Source organism: Rhamphochromis sp. 'chilingali' (assembly GCF_963969265.1).
Source record: "Rhamphochromis sp. 'chilingali' genome assembly, chromosome: 5".
NCBI lineage: Eukaryota > Metazoa > Chordata > Actinopteri > Cichliformes > Cichlidae > Rhamphochromis > Rhamphochromis sp. 'chilingali'.
Window position 1 is genome coordinate 37,893,427 of NC_137932.1, and position 14,809 is coordinate 37,908,235.

General features: G+C 40.2%; 1 protein-coding gene across 1 annotated transcript; it reads left to right on the forward strand.

The window, feature by feature from the left end:
- Positions 1–3,974: 3,974 nt before the first annotated feature.
- Positions 3,975–14,273, forward strand: kcnn1b (potassium intermediate/small conductance calcium-activated channel, subfamily N, member 1b). Its single transcript, XM_080882530.1, has 10 exons — positions 3,975–4,111; positions 6,325–7,419; positions 7,602–8,015; positions 8,199–8,294; positions 8,714–9,132; positions 9,302–9,443; positions 9,652–9,762; positions 11,051–11,178; positions 11,329–11,398; positions 11,649–14,273. Exons 2-10 carry the CDS (start codon positions 6,340–6,342, stop codon positions 11,931–11,933), a joined length of 2,745 nt encoding a protein of 914 aa, XP_080738656.1. The 5' UTR covers positions 3,975–4,111; positions 6,325–6,339; the 3' UTR covers positions 11,934–14,273.
- The last annotated feature ends 536 nt before the right edge of the window (positions 14,274–14,809 follow it).

Here is a 14,809-nt window from a genome sequence, read left to right on the forward strand (position 1 = left end):
AATCATCAATATCTGTCATTCTTTGTAAATGCAGTTCATACTGTTAGGAGGCACATACGTTGTTCCATATGCTGAAGTTGAATGCTTTTTGGCAAGTGCTGTTGTGCAATACATATAAACGTCAGAGAGCTGATATTTGACCTCACTGAGATGTCGAGTTCTAGTTTTGTACTCGCCAATGATGAGTACATTCTTTGGGAATTAGATTTTTTTTTCTTTCTTTGCGTTGGAAAGTGACTCACCAGATTCTTCAGAATCTAGTGTATCAAAGTTTCCACGTATGTGGGTATGACGAGGTCTCACTGCTGTAAATTTTATAATCGGTTGGAATGTCCGTGTTCCCTCCAGCATTTTGTGACCACATGAGCTTGTTTGGCCATGAATCCTTCAGGTGGACTTTAAGCAGGGCTTGGAGGGTGGAGTATCAAAAAATGTCTTATCTGTACTGTCCGCAGCTGTCACCAAGTGGGTATAATCTCAGCCTTAGTATTGAGGTGTCTACAGATTAAGAGACCCCTGAATACAAGATAAGATAATGCAGTGAAAAGTACTTTATCCCAAAGATGGGAAATTCCGGCGTTAGAGCAGCTGAACTATCAAAGGTGCATAGACAGGAAGTGAGATTTCTACCACAATATCCCCACTGTGGTTCAGATGTGTAAGAACACGGCCTGACTTTGCATTTGCTAAAAACCTACAGGATGGTGAAGTGGTTACAGAGATCAACTGTAATAACGCCCGCTTACTCCACATGCTATCTTTTTTTGGCTCTGTGATACACGACCAGAATGAGGAGTGGCTATTGCACCATCACATACAGCACCAATCTAATGGCAAAATGTTGAAACATTGTTATGTTGACACAAGGATGGTGTCTTCACTGGCTATTCAGCTTTACCGCATGTAATGTTTAACTGGTTGTTGCTTTTATTTTCAGGCGTCTATCGCATTGCTTCGATTGTAACTGCTGAGAGTCAGACTGCTGTTGGTTAAGTTTTTTTTTTTTTTAAATCTAGGTTGGAGCAGTGTCAGACTGCTCCAACCTAGCAGTCTGACAGTCTGATAAGGGAGAGACATTAGAGGAGTGACATGCATTAAAGTTTCAACCAGCTGGGAATCAAATGGGAGTAAGTGTTCAATGTGTACCCATTTGGTATGTAGCCTAAACACTCACTTGGAGTAGCTCCTTATGCCCCTCCAGGTGAGCTAATAGAAGGAAAAGAACATTAGCCAGTTGTCTACCAGGCTGAAAGTTGCTCAAAAAAATTATTGGTACTTTTAATATTATCTAATAAGACTGAGATATAGAATTTAGTCATTTTTTTAAACCTCCTCAGACTTTGGTCAACAGCGGGTGCATCCCTTATCTATTCTGCCAGACCTGTTGGCTGGAAGCCAGCAATGACTTATTCTTTCTTTTACAGAAGAGAGAGTCTGTTGTGACCCCTGAAAGCAGAAGCCTCAAGTTATCATCAAACATGTAGAGCTGTGTTGGTGCGAATATTGTGGCCTCATGCTCATGTGTGTATGTAACTGATGCAGTTTTGCTTTTAGTCATCATTTACAAACCTTCTTTTCAAATAAGTCGTTTAAAATGCAGAACAGCAATGGCGTGTGCAGAGGGGCCTCTGGTAGTGCCAATACAGCTTCAATTTATTATTAATTAATTCCCAGAGGAGTTTCTACTGTCCAAGTTTTCTCCACTTTAGGCCTTTAATCTCGTGAAAAAGTATTTATCTCCTTCATAATCTCTTAGTTTTTTGCATATTTGTCACATTTCTTCTTAACTGGAGAAAATACAAAATGTTTTTAATCCTGGCCTGATTTCTGTCAGACCTGTTAAATTAAGAACTAACTTAAATAGAACCTGTCTGACAAAGTGAAGCAGGCTAAAAAAGGTCAAAAATCAACACATCATGCCATGAGGCATGCAGGGGTGGGGAAACTCTCAAGGGCCGGTGTCCTGCAGGTTTCAGATGTGTCCTTGATCCAACACAGCAGATTTAAATGGCTAAGTTACCTCCTCAACATGTCTTGAAGTTCTCCAGAGGCCTGGTAATGAACTAATCATTTGATTCAGGTGTGGTGACCCAGGGTGATATCTAAAACCTGCAGGACACCAGCCCTTGAGGCCTGGAGTTCACCACCTCTGATCTAAGGAAACCCCTGAGAAACAAAGTCACTGTCATCTATCAGTCTGGAAAGAATTGCAAAGACTTAGTTAAGGTCGGAGTTCATGATTCAACAATAAGAAACAGACTGGGCAAACATGACATCCACGGGAGAGTTCAAGGAGAAAACCACTGCTGACCGAAAAGAACACAAAGTTTCATCTCACATTTGCCAGAAAACATCTGGATCATCCCCGAGACTTTTGGGAAAATGTTGTGTGGTCTGACGAGACAAAAGTTGAACTTTTTGGAAGGTTAGAGTCCCGCTACATCTGACATAAAGCTAACACAGCATTTTCTAAAAAGAACATAAAACCACCATGGTGGTGGTGACTTAAATCAGACGGAAGCGCTTTGGCAAGACCTTAAAAGACTATGGAGGATTTTCATGGTTGGAAATCGTCCAATGTGCCTGAATTTAAACAATTCTGCAAAGACGAGTGGGCCAAAATTCCTCCACAGTGATGTGAATGGTTCATTGCCAATCACTTGATTGGAGTTCTTGCTGCTGAAGATGGCACAACCAGTTATTAAGTTTAGGGGAAATTACCTTAGGTAGGTTTGGATAACCTTTTTACCCTTAAATGAAATCGTCATTTAAAGACTGCACTTTGAATGTATTCAGGTTATCTTTGTCTAATATTAAAATCTTAAGTTTGACAAATATGGAAAAAATAAGAACTCGGGAAGGGAGAAAATACTTTTCATGCAACTGTGTCCATGTATCAGTTGTTGCTTTCAGATGACTGTGGCGGCCATTTATTTGGCCTGTGACAGCAAGCAGCGCTCCTGCGGTCACAAAGGTTTTCTCCAGCACAGCAACATTCACGCTGAGCTGCTGAGGCAGCAGGCCAGAGTTCGTCTGATGCCAGGTGGATGGACAGTAAGCGCAGATAAAACAGAGCTGAAGCTACCTAAATATAAGTATTATATAAACTATAATGCGTATTTATATTGGGGGAATGGGATTTTCGCGCATAGCTCTCCCACAGACTGTAATAAATAAATTTTTTGGGCAATGTTGTGTGTGCTTATAAATGACAAATTCTTCACATTGAGAATTATCAAAACTTTGCAGGTTTTTATTTCTAAATACAAACATAATAGGCTACATACAAATACAACATCAATGTCTATAAGCAACACCGGAGAGGAACAAGGTCAGAAAGCAACACCACTCCTGCCAAGTAAATTTGGACGTTACACTTCTCCACATGTATATAAATATACTTTTATTATAAAATTGCTCGCGCAGTTTCATTTCTTAGATCTTTTCGTGCCCCATTGATGAGACGTCGCCCTCACTAGCTCGATTGATTCAGAACCAGATTTAAAAATGGGCACTTTTGTTCTGCAGGCTCTTCTGGTGGACGAGATAAGAGAACGTGCGAAGGCCTTTGAACCAAAGAGCTTCAATGACAACTTCAACTGACCTTTTATATTCCGCTCTGCATTGAAAGCTACAATTTCCTTTTTGTTTTCCCCTGTCAACCCAGCAGCCCACTCCCATTTAATGTCTTTGAGCTATATGTGTGATGTTCCGCCTTAACACGCCAGTCTGATGTTCCAGATTTTTTTCTCTAACCTGTTGCTGCACCCTCCCACTCTGTGTCTTTGCTTGGCAACCCTTTACCAGGCCAGCTGCTGCTGCCCTTTCCTTTCTTCGTGTTGAATTCTAATCATTACTTTCAAAGGAAAGCGTCTCTAAAGCTCCTTTATCGAGTGTTTGTACCGGGAGGAGGGAAGCCGTGTCCAACACCCACTCTGACTGCTCCTTTTCTTCTTAACACTTGTGTTCTGCAAATCAGGAGCACTTTCCGTCTGTAACCTGCTTCTTCAAGTCTGGAAAAAAAGTAACGTATGGAAGAAGATGGTAAGGAGCACTTGTGCACTAAGTGCTCTCCTGGAAATGACTGGCTGAAGTCATAAAGGAGGTAAAGGTAAGCTGCTGCAGATGCCTTTTGTTTATAAGTGACTATTTATTATATATTCAGAGGTTTATTTAAGGGTCTACCATTTGATTGAGTCTGTTGATGGATAGTTGGCTGGATGGATATGCACATTTTTGTATTGTGAATTTAGATTTTATTCAATTAATCAACAAAATCATATCCTTAAAAATTTGAAATGGTCTAACTTCTTCTACAACTAAAATTCAACCCTGTAAAAGGAGGAAAAAAAGAGAAAACCAAACCCTTAAAGATACTAATGTAACTCCGAATCTATATCTGTAGTTATATAGCTATAGTGTAATGTAGTGTGTGAGTCTGCTCAGTATTATTATCTGAGGCTTTCTGATTTTGATGCGCAGTAAATAAACATGAGCGGGGGTTCACATCTGCTTGTGACAGATCCTTAGAAAAAACACAAACCTGTGACTGAACATGTTTTTTTTAATCTAGTGTCAGATTGCCTTGAATAACTATTTTAAAAAGCAATAAGTTTAAAAAAAAAATCTATTAGACTGAATTTGAAGATTTATTTTTGATGAACTTTTTTTCCTTTCATGCTGAACAAATGGCCTCATTAAAGCTAAAGATTCCTAAATGACAGAAGAGTTGTGAAACATCTTATTTCTGGAGTCAGTCGGTATCGATTTCTTTGTGGAAAGTTCATCTACTTAAGTAGCCTATGGTACTTCAGGATTGATTATTTACACCTTATTACTATGCTGTAATTTTTCACAACCACTCAGTTGTATACAATGTGAAACTTGCCACATTAATTTGACAGCTTTAGTTATTTCTCCGTGATTGTAGTGCAGAACCACCTTCAGCTGAAATAATTTGAAGTAATCATTTATGAGTCTCTCACATCGCTGTGGAGGAATTGTAAACCCATAATTCTTTACATTGTTGAGTCACTTCATTGAGGTTTGCCTTCATTTGTTTTCACTGTGTTCTCTTAAGATCCCTTGACAGCATTTCAGTTGGGTTGAGGTCTGGATATTGACCGGTGCATTGCAAAATCTTGATTCTTTTATTTTTTGTAGATTTGCTGCTGTGCTTGTGATCACCGTCCTCTGAACGATGCTGTTTCTGTGAGACAGAATTTGTCCCGTTTGTCACCCCTCCACCAGCATGTTTGACAGTTGGTGTGAGGTGTTTGTGTTGGTATGCTGTATTTGTTTGTCTCCAATTGTGGTGCCGTACATTATGGCTAAACATGTCTACTTTGGTCTCGTCTGTCCAAAAGACTGAAACTTTCAAAAAAGCTACGCTTGTTCAGTTTTTTCTAATTGTGCACTCTAACGCAGGGAAACTGTCAAACTCATTTTACACTGAGGCCCACATACAGCCCACTTTGATCTTAAGTGGGCCGGATGAGAGAAACTTTCACTTTCTGTTGGTGTAAAGACGTTTAACTACACATCTTATCCCTGACATGTTTAATATAAGATAAAGACGTGCATTTTCAACAGTACATCTCAGTTTTCCTACATGATTAAATTGTAAAATTACAAAAATATTTTTAGTACATCCCTACCCAGACTGTCCTATATTTATAAAACGTACATTTTTGATTTTCCAAAGCTATCCAGTGGACCAGATTGAAGTCATTGCAAGGCTGATTCTAGCCCCCAAGCACGATGTTTGACACCTCTGCTGTAACATTTAACATGCTAAATCAGGCCTGCGCATTGCGCAGTCTGACCTTTGGCACAAGACTGTAGATTATAATGTTCTGTCAACACACACCTGAATACTCCAGACCAACAACCTGCCAAAACATCTGCTTTTATAGAGGTGCTCACACTTACTGATGAGTTAATTAACTGGATTTGATTAAAAGCATCTTTCTGTGACTTACTTTCCAATTGCTATGCAAGCAATAAGGGGGTAATTAGTTAACATGACTGTATAAGTAAGTCTGACCACTTGCAACATTCAAATCATGTTCACATTGAAATATCCCTCTTCATCTGTCCATCCACCCATACATCCATCATATCTGTCTTCCTGCATAATCAATAATGTTTGAATGTATGAACTCCTTCTGCAGTTGAGTCTTTTCACCACTTCTTGAACTTTGTGGGGGAAAATAAATAAATAAACCAAAGTGATCAGTGTAAATGTTTTCAGTTATATTTCAGGATCTTTGTTTCATTTCTTGGTGACATTTCAAAAATGATCAGTGTATGGTGTCATTTCAGCCCTGCATTGATGCCATGAGGCTGATTCTGGTTAAACCCACCAATGCAACGCGGCGCCTTGACTCAACAGGTGAAGTCTTCCACGAAGGTGGCCATGAGCATTGTACCTCAGGATGCCCATCCCCTCCCATAAAGACCCCTGAGGGGAAGCATGATCCATACAGAGGAACCTCGGTTGAGACACCTTTGACCCCACAGGAGAAAAGCCAGTGCTGTGTCTCATCTTCACCCCGTGAAACATGCAATGGACTCGGCCCTCCAAGAGGTTCAGCCCAGATGTCACCACTCAAAACTCGAAACCTAACCTTATCGCAGCTAAGCGATGAGGACTGGCTGCTCCTTTGTGGCCATGTTGGCAACGCAGGAGATGAGTCGCCCTCAGCAGAAAGAGCAGGCACCAGTGTGGGACATCCAAACCACAATGACAGATGTAGATGTCCCGGTCCTGCTGCCTCTAGTTTTCAGCCACAGTCAAAACAGGACAGGGTCCAAGACTGCCTTCCCAGGGTAACAGCTAAGAGAAGCCTTTTATGTTCACCACATGTTCAGCCTTTCTCTCCCAGCAGCCACATTTCAACTACTTGCCAGGTTTTACCACAGCAAACAAACCAAAGTGAGCTTTTGAATCCTGCAACAAACCGTCTCAAAGATCATTTCATGCCTCAGTGCACTAACCAAGAAGGTGGAAAAGAACAGCCCTGCAATCATTATAAACTGAAAGACAGCAGCCAAGCAACAAATTTGTTCAACATTCCTCTAGACTCAGTCGAGTGTAAACAAAAACTCCAAAAGCAGCCTCATCCTGCTGCTGGTGCAGATGTCAACTGGAGAGACCTTTTCGGTAAAGAGCCGCTGTTAGTTCAGCAACAGCGAAAGCAAGAGTTCCACTGCCTGATCGCAGGCGATCAAACATCTGGAGATCCGTCCACCATCTTCAAGTGCCACCACCTCCCTCACGACTCCCTGACAAGCCAAATAAAAAGATCGTCTACACCAGTCGGCAACAAAAGTGTCACATCTTTCTCCATCAGTCAGTATAGTTCCCTAGAGATTCAAGATTTAATGGATGAGAAAACAAGACAGCGACAAAGTCAGGTGCATGTTTTGATTCGGCTGCTTTAAACGTTTAGTTTTCATACTTAAATTGGAACCATCAAAAGTAGGTTTAGCTAACCTGTGTGTTTCCATACCATGCCAATTCTAACTGAACCATACACTGTAACATGCTTTCAGATATATTACATGCTTGTTGTTGACAGTCTTATTTTATTTTGCAGACAGTCTCTCAGGGGTCTAAAGTCTCCCTTCCTAAACACACTCCTCCGCCTCCCGAAGCCTTACAAAGCAGTGGCATACTTAACGGGGATGCAGTCCGACCCCTGAGCAGCCATGGCACTTTGAGATCTAGTTTTTCAGATCTTCCTTCAGGCCAGCAGCCAATCCAGCTTCTTCACAGTGCCATCCTGGAGGACGCCTTTTCCAAAGTCATCCGAGAAGACTCCAGTAAGACCAACGGTGAGGAAGGTAGCACACCACCGAAGAAGACCAAGGATATCAGCTACAGGCTGGGTCAGAGGAGAGCTCTGTTTGGGAAGCGCAAACAACTGAGCGACTACGCCTTGGTCTGTGGGATGTTTGGCATTATTGTCATGGTCATCGAGACGGAGCTGTCAAGGGGATTTTACACCAAGGTACACTCAGAGCAGAAACACCAGTGTCTCCAAATAAATGTGTTTCAACAAACAAATGAAAGCGGCGTCAACATAGTGCCATTAAAAGTTTTGACTTTGAGGGCCCCCTAAACAGTTTTACTCACAGATGGTCTTCTTTTTATTAGTTTAATAGTTTTGTGTCATTGTCTCTACCATTTACAGGAATCCATGTATTCATATGTTCTAAAAGGCCTGATCAGCATTTCTACTGCTATTCTGCTGGGACTCATTGTGATGTACCATGCAAGGGAAATCCAGGTATGAAGAAACAAACCATGACTTTGCCAACATGAGCTGCGTTATCATTTGGATCAGATAATTCACGTGAAGTAAGGAAACTAGTCTTAAAACCCCCTGAATTGGAGCATTGGTTTAGCTCAAGGGGTTGAGCAGACAACCCACATACCTGAAATCTCCCCAGAGGCCATTTACTACGTGTCTTTATCCAAGCTCTTCTCTCCACTATCCTATAACGATAAAAGTTAAAATACCCCCAAAAATATATTTAAAATTGTCTCTTTGAGAAACACCAGAAGATAAAACATTCATTTTCATCTCGTCAGAATTATCCAAATTAAGAAAACAAAACAAAAAACTGTAATCCCAACAAAACGAGTTCATCACTCATTATTCTTTCATATTCACGGTCTAGAAATGTTGCTACTTTTCTTCAACAGCTCTTCATGGTGGACAACGGGGCTGACGATTGGAGGATAGCAATGACTTTTGAGCGACTTGTCTTCATCGTGTTGGAGCTCCTCATCTGTGCCATTCATCCAATCCCAGGGAAATACGTGTTCACCTGGACGACTCGACTGGCCTTCAGCTATGCAGCATCGGTGGCATACGCCGACGTAGACATCATCCTCTCTGTGCCGATGTTCCTTCGCCTCTACCTGATTGGCCGGGTCATGCTGCTGCACAGCAAGCTGTTCACAGACGCTTCCTCTCGCAGCATCGGTGCACTCAATAAGATCAACTTTGACACTCGTTTTGTCATGAAGACCCTAATGACCATCTGTCCTGGCACAGTGCTGCTAGTCTTCAGTGTGTCCTGTTGGATCATTGCTGCGTGGACAGTGCGTGTTTGTGAAAGGTATCTTAAAGGTTTTTGGTTTTTTTTTAAAATGTGTTACTTAAAAATCATCAAGAAGATTTTCAGCGTTAAACAAATGCTGGATAAAAATGAAAGAAACTTAAATCAAGGGTAGTCTCTCCAGCTTTAACATAAACTGCTTTTACAGACAGGTGTCATGTTTAAATAGGTATCACGATGCACAGGAAGTAACCAGCACTTTCCTTGGAGCAATGTGGCTCATCTCCATTACCTTCCTGTCCATCGGCTATGGGGACATGGTCCCTCACACCTACTGTGGAAAAGGGGTTTGCCTGTTAACTGGAATTATGGTGAGTTTTATACCAACACAGTGCACATGTAGAGAAGAGGCAGATATGCAAATCACTCACAGTGATTTTTTTCTGAATAACCCCAATTAAATATCTGTTTAAAAATCCTTTAAAATCCTGGCCTACGTGAATGATTGGTGTGGTTTTTATACTAGCTAACTACTAACTAATAACACAGTCATGCTAACACTTCTCTTCTTCTCATCAGGGAGCAGGTTGTACAGCCTTAGTCGTGGCCGTTGTCGCAAGAAAATCAGAACTCACCAGAGCTGAGAAACATGTCCACAACTTTATGATGGATACCCAAATCTACAAAAAGGTGTGTTCTTACACATGCAGTGATTGGACTTTATTTTTAATATTAAGACTACATGATCAGTCTTAAAAGTAACAGCACTTTCTCTTTTTTAACCATATACACTACTGCGCAAAAGTCTTGAGCCACCCTCAATTTCCTCCAATTAGATTTTTTTTAAAGTTGCTCCAACGAGGTGATTCCCAACAATCCCAACAAGGCGATTACTGAAAATTTGTCATGTCTTAGCATGGTATGAAGTGTGAACTTAAGTTTTTGGGATAACAAAAGAACAAGTGGTAGGCCTAAAAAACAAAACTAACAGATGAAATGTATCTCAAAGCAATGTCTTTAAGAAATAGGGCAAAAATCTAGGAAAGAGCTCAGGTGATATTCATCTAGCCTATCATCTAATCATCTACTTTTAAGTGAAGCCTCAGAAATGATCTCAGTAGAAAGGGGGTTAATTGCAGCTACCCGTAGAAGTCTTTCTTGAGGAAGAGAAATGAGGAGAAAAGACTGAAGTGTAACAAATTTAACAAGAACTGGACTAAAAATCAGTGGAAACAGATTTTATGGAGTGATTAACCCAAATTTGAAATTTTTGATTTAAAGTGTCATCGATATATTCAGCAGAGGTCAGTAGAGAGATACAACAGTGAGTGTCCACAGCCATCTGTTAAGCATAGTTGAGGCTCTGTCATGGCTTGTGGCTGCAATTCAGCCAGCAGTCTTGTTAAAACTGATTGAATTATGAAAGGCAGAAAAGTACCATCCGATTTTGATACTATCTGGAAAGCATGTGATTCATTTTTCAGCATGACAATGATCCCAAACACAATACAAATGCACTAAAAAAAAGTGAACAATAGAAGTGGAACAATATCATACTTTGGCCTCCTCAGAGCCTGGACCTCAACATTATTGAAACAGTGTGGGATCATCATGATAACAAAAAGCAGCCAACATCTAAAGGAGAGGTTTAAAAGTCTGTCAAGAGGCCTGGAGAAATATTTCTAAAAGATTCTCAAAGAAGATGTGAGAAAGTTTGCCTAAAGCCAGTTTAATCTCTGTTGTAGAATTAGCATTGTCATACTAAATGTTGACTTTTCAGGTCATTAGAAATGTACAAACTCTGTTTATTCTTTAAACACTGCATTTCCGTGCAGGTTTTCACAGAAAAACATAAAGAAATGAGGGATTGCTCAAGACTTTCCTATAGTACTCAGGCTCATTTTAGTTTCTGTTTGACTTAAGCTTCATTTATGTCTCTACATTTCTGTTTTGCCTTTCCATTGACATACTTCCACAGATCAAGAACACAGCAGCAAATGTGTTGAGAGAGACATGGCTCATTTACAAAAACACAAAGCTGGTCAAGAAGATTGACCATGCCAGAGTACGCCACCATCAGCGTAAATTCTTGCAAGCCATCCACCAGTAGGTATCGTTATGCCACCATCAGGGGTTTCAGTAAATGCTGTTACAGTTTAATTTGTGGCTCTGGATTATGTGAATTAGGATTTACTGCATGTTGCATTTATATTATTGTAGCACAAATGTGACTATAGTTTTGGTTTACAACTTTAGACTGCGACGAGTGAAAATGGAGCAAAGGAAATTAACTGACCAGGCCAATACAGTTGCTGATCTTGCAAAGGTTTGTGCAAACGTTTTTATTTGCCTCAGTTTTACTAATATATAATAGGAAATTTTACCCTCTGACTGATGCTGAGAGTAATTTGACACAAGGAATTGTAATTTTTATCCAGTATGAACCACATTTTGCCTCTTTTTCATTATCTTTTCTGCATTTTATGACTTTTATAATAATCTAAACAGTGAGAAACCCTGACTTGCTTATCTCCTGATACTTGAAAGTGACCTCAGCATGTTGGTGATGATTTCAGACTCAGAACATGATGTACGATCTGGTATCAGAGCTGCAGCATCGAAGTGGTGAGCTGGACAGTAGGATTGTGGCTCTGGAAAAGAAACTGGACTCCATCCTTCAATGTGTGCAGTCGCTGCCCGTTGTGCTTTCTCAAGCAATAGCAAAGTTACAAAAGGATTTCCTGGATGACTTGGCTTGCCGTGTACACTTCCTATCATCCTCCCTGAGCTCTGAGTGCTGCTCAGTGCCGGCCAAGCAGCTTTGTCCAGGATCCACTGCACCGGAGACACCATACAACTGAATGGCCGTTCCTCAGTGCTTTTCCTTTTAGTGTGCAACCGTTTACAATACTGGGATGGACTTTTTCAACAAGAACTCTGCTACGTGTTTATGGAGTCATACACATTCACTCCTGGGAGTTGCAGCTGCACCACCAGTGTAAGGGGAAGACCCTTTGTAAGGGGACTTTAGAGGAAAAGGAAAAACATTATTCCTTCATTTCCTCTCCCAAGAGTGGGGACTGTGCAGAAGACAGAGAGATGTTCATGAACGATTAAGAAGTGAAAAAAAGTTTTTTTTTAAAAAAATGCTCATTTTGTTTATTAAAATTAAATTCTAAGACACTCAAATAATCTAAAAGAAAAAAAGCCCTGCATTTCATGGGACACTGTGGTAGTCTCTCTGTGCTTCTCATACGTGATATAGTAAACAGCTTCTGAAGATTTTTAAGTGATTATTTTCAAAAAGTGGCTCAGCATGGGTTTATTTAATGAACTAAACATTTGTAAAATGGAAATCATTACAATGAAAACCGATCAAATACCATGAATAATATTTACTCTAAAACTAATCTAATGACCTGGTTCACAAAGTTTTCTAGAAGCATGTTTGTCACACTTAAATATTTCAGATCATCAAATTTAAACACAAATAGAGACAAAATGAAGTTCCTAAATCAAGGTTTTTATTATTCAGGGGAATAAGTGTGGTGTATCATAACTTTGAAAAGCTGAGTTCAATTTCTCCTGCCAAACCCAGGCCTGATTATTGCCACACCTGTTCTCAATCAGAAAATCACTTAAATAGGATCGCCATTAGTGGGAGTGGGTGGCCAACCAAATTTACCCCAAGAGCGCATCTGTTGGATTGAGTGACGACTCGTCCAAGAGTTGACAAAAGACCACAGAACAACATCCAGAGAACATCAGGCCTCGCTTACCTAAGTTATGGTCAGAGTTCATGACTCCACCATAAGAAAGAGACTGGGCAAACATGGCCTGCATGGCAAAGTTCCAAGAAGATACCTCTGCAGAGCAAAAGGAACTTTTGCCAGAAAATATCTCGATGATCCCCAAGACTTTTGGGAAAATACTCTGTGGACTGATGAGGCAAAAGTTAAAGATTTTGGAAGGTCTGTGTCCCATTACATCTGTCTAAAAGCAACACCGCATTTATGAAAAGGAATATCATAGCAACAGTAAAATATGGTTTTAGGCCTTTTTGCTGCCTCAGGGTCTGGAAGATTTGCTGTGATAAATGAAACCAAGAATTCTGCCATCTACTAAATCATCCTGAAGCAGAATGTCCAGCCATCTTTTTGTGACCTCAAGCCTAAGCGCACTTGGGTTCTGAAGCAGGACAATTATCCAAAATGCACCAGCAAGTCCACCTCTATATGGCTTTGGAGTGGCCTAGGCAAAGTCCTGACTTGAATCTGATTGAGATGCTGTGGCACGACCTTAAAAAGGCAGTTCCTGCTCCAGTATGGTTGAATTACAACAATTTCGCAAAGATTAGTGGGCCAAAATCCTTCTATAGCACTGTAAAAATCTCATTGCCAATTACTGCAAACACTTGATGCAGTTGTTGCTACTAAGGGTGGCCCAACCAGTTACTAGGTTTAGGGGACAATAACTTTTTCACACAGGCCCATGTAGATTTGGTTTCGCTCCCTAATAATAAACACCTTCTTTTAGAAACTGCATTTTGTGTTTACTCATGTTATCTTTGTCTAATATTTAAATGTTTCAAGATCTGAAACATGACAAAAAATATTAAATCAGGAAGGGGGGAAACACTTTTGACACCACTGTAGGTATATAGACTAAATTTGATTTAAAAAGGGTAGAAAAGTTTGTTGACATTATTTTAAAATATTATTTAAAAAAAAAAGATTTTTCCTCCCTGTAATCATACTGATCCATTCCATAGATTCTCAAACTGTGTCAATAGTGGTTGCTATAGCAGTGCAACATCCCACTGAAACCAGCAACTGGTGGCAGCGCAATGTTGCTGAAGAGGGAATGGGTGCAAATGCAGAACAGAAATGAGCTATAAGAGAAAGTTTAAAACACCTGTGACTACAGTACAATTCAAGAACTAGGGTAGTAAGTAGGGTAACATTCTGACCTCTTAAATGCAAGATTTTATCTGCTTCTTTTAGAGCAGTTGGCTTTTAACTGACTGTCGTTATCACAAAGTGCAAGTAAAACTTTCACCAAAAATTCAGCTTTGTATGCTGGTGTATATCTAACACTTTTCACATTTCTGGGTCTTGTGGCAACGCATCTTAGATTTTTAAAACATCTGTCAAAATAAAGAATCTTCAAAGTAGTCAATTTTCTTGTTTTTATCACATTCAAAGGAGGAACTGGTTCCAGTTGTGTTAACTTCTGCTTTCTGTTTTTTTTTCCATGTATAGTTTCAGTTGCTTTGCTCGTGTTATTTACTTGTTCTGCTGGTTGTATTGTGTTTTCCTTATGGCTTGCTTCACTTACCACCCTTTGTTTTTTAAAAAAAATCCCCCCTCCCCCCCTTTCCCCTAGCATAGTGGGCCCTTCTCTGTATGAAGTTTGACTGCGGCTGCGTAGGTTCTCACCAAGTACTCTGGTTTCCTCCCACAGTCCAAAAACGCGTGGGTTGGGCTTTATGATTCTAAATTGTCTGTATATATAAATGTAAGACTCTGTGTCAGACTGGCAGCCTGTCCAGGATGTACCCAGCCTCTGCCTTGTGATAGCCTCATCCCCCTACAACCCTGAACTCGTTAAGTAGAAGAAACTTGATGGACAGAAATAATTATGCCCGCTACTGACTGGAATTTATTTATATTTCACATGTATTGTAGTTTATTTTGCAACCTGCACATAGTGCTTTTTTTTTTTTAATAGAAATATC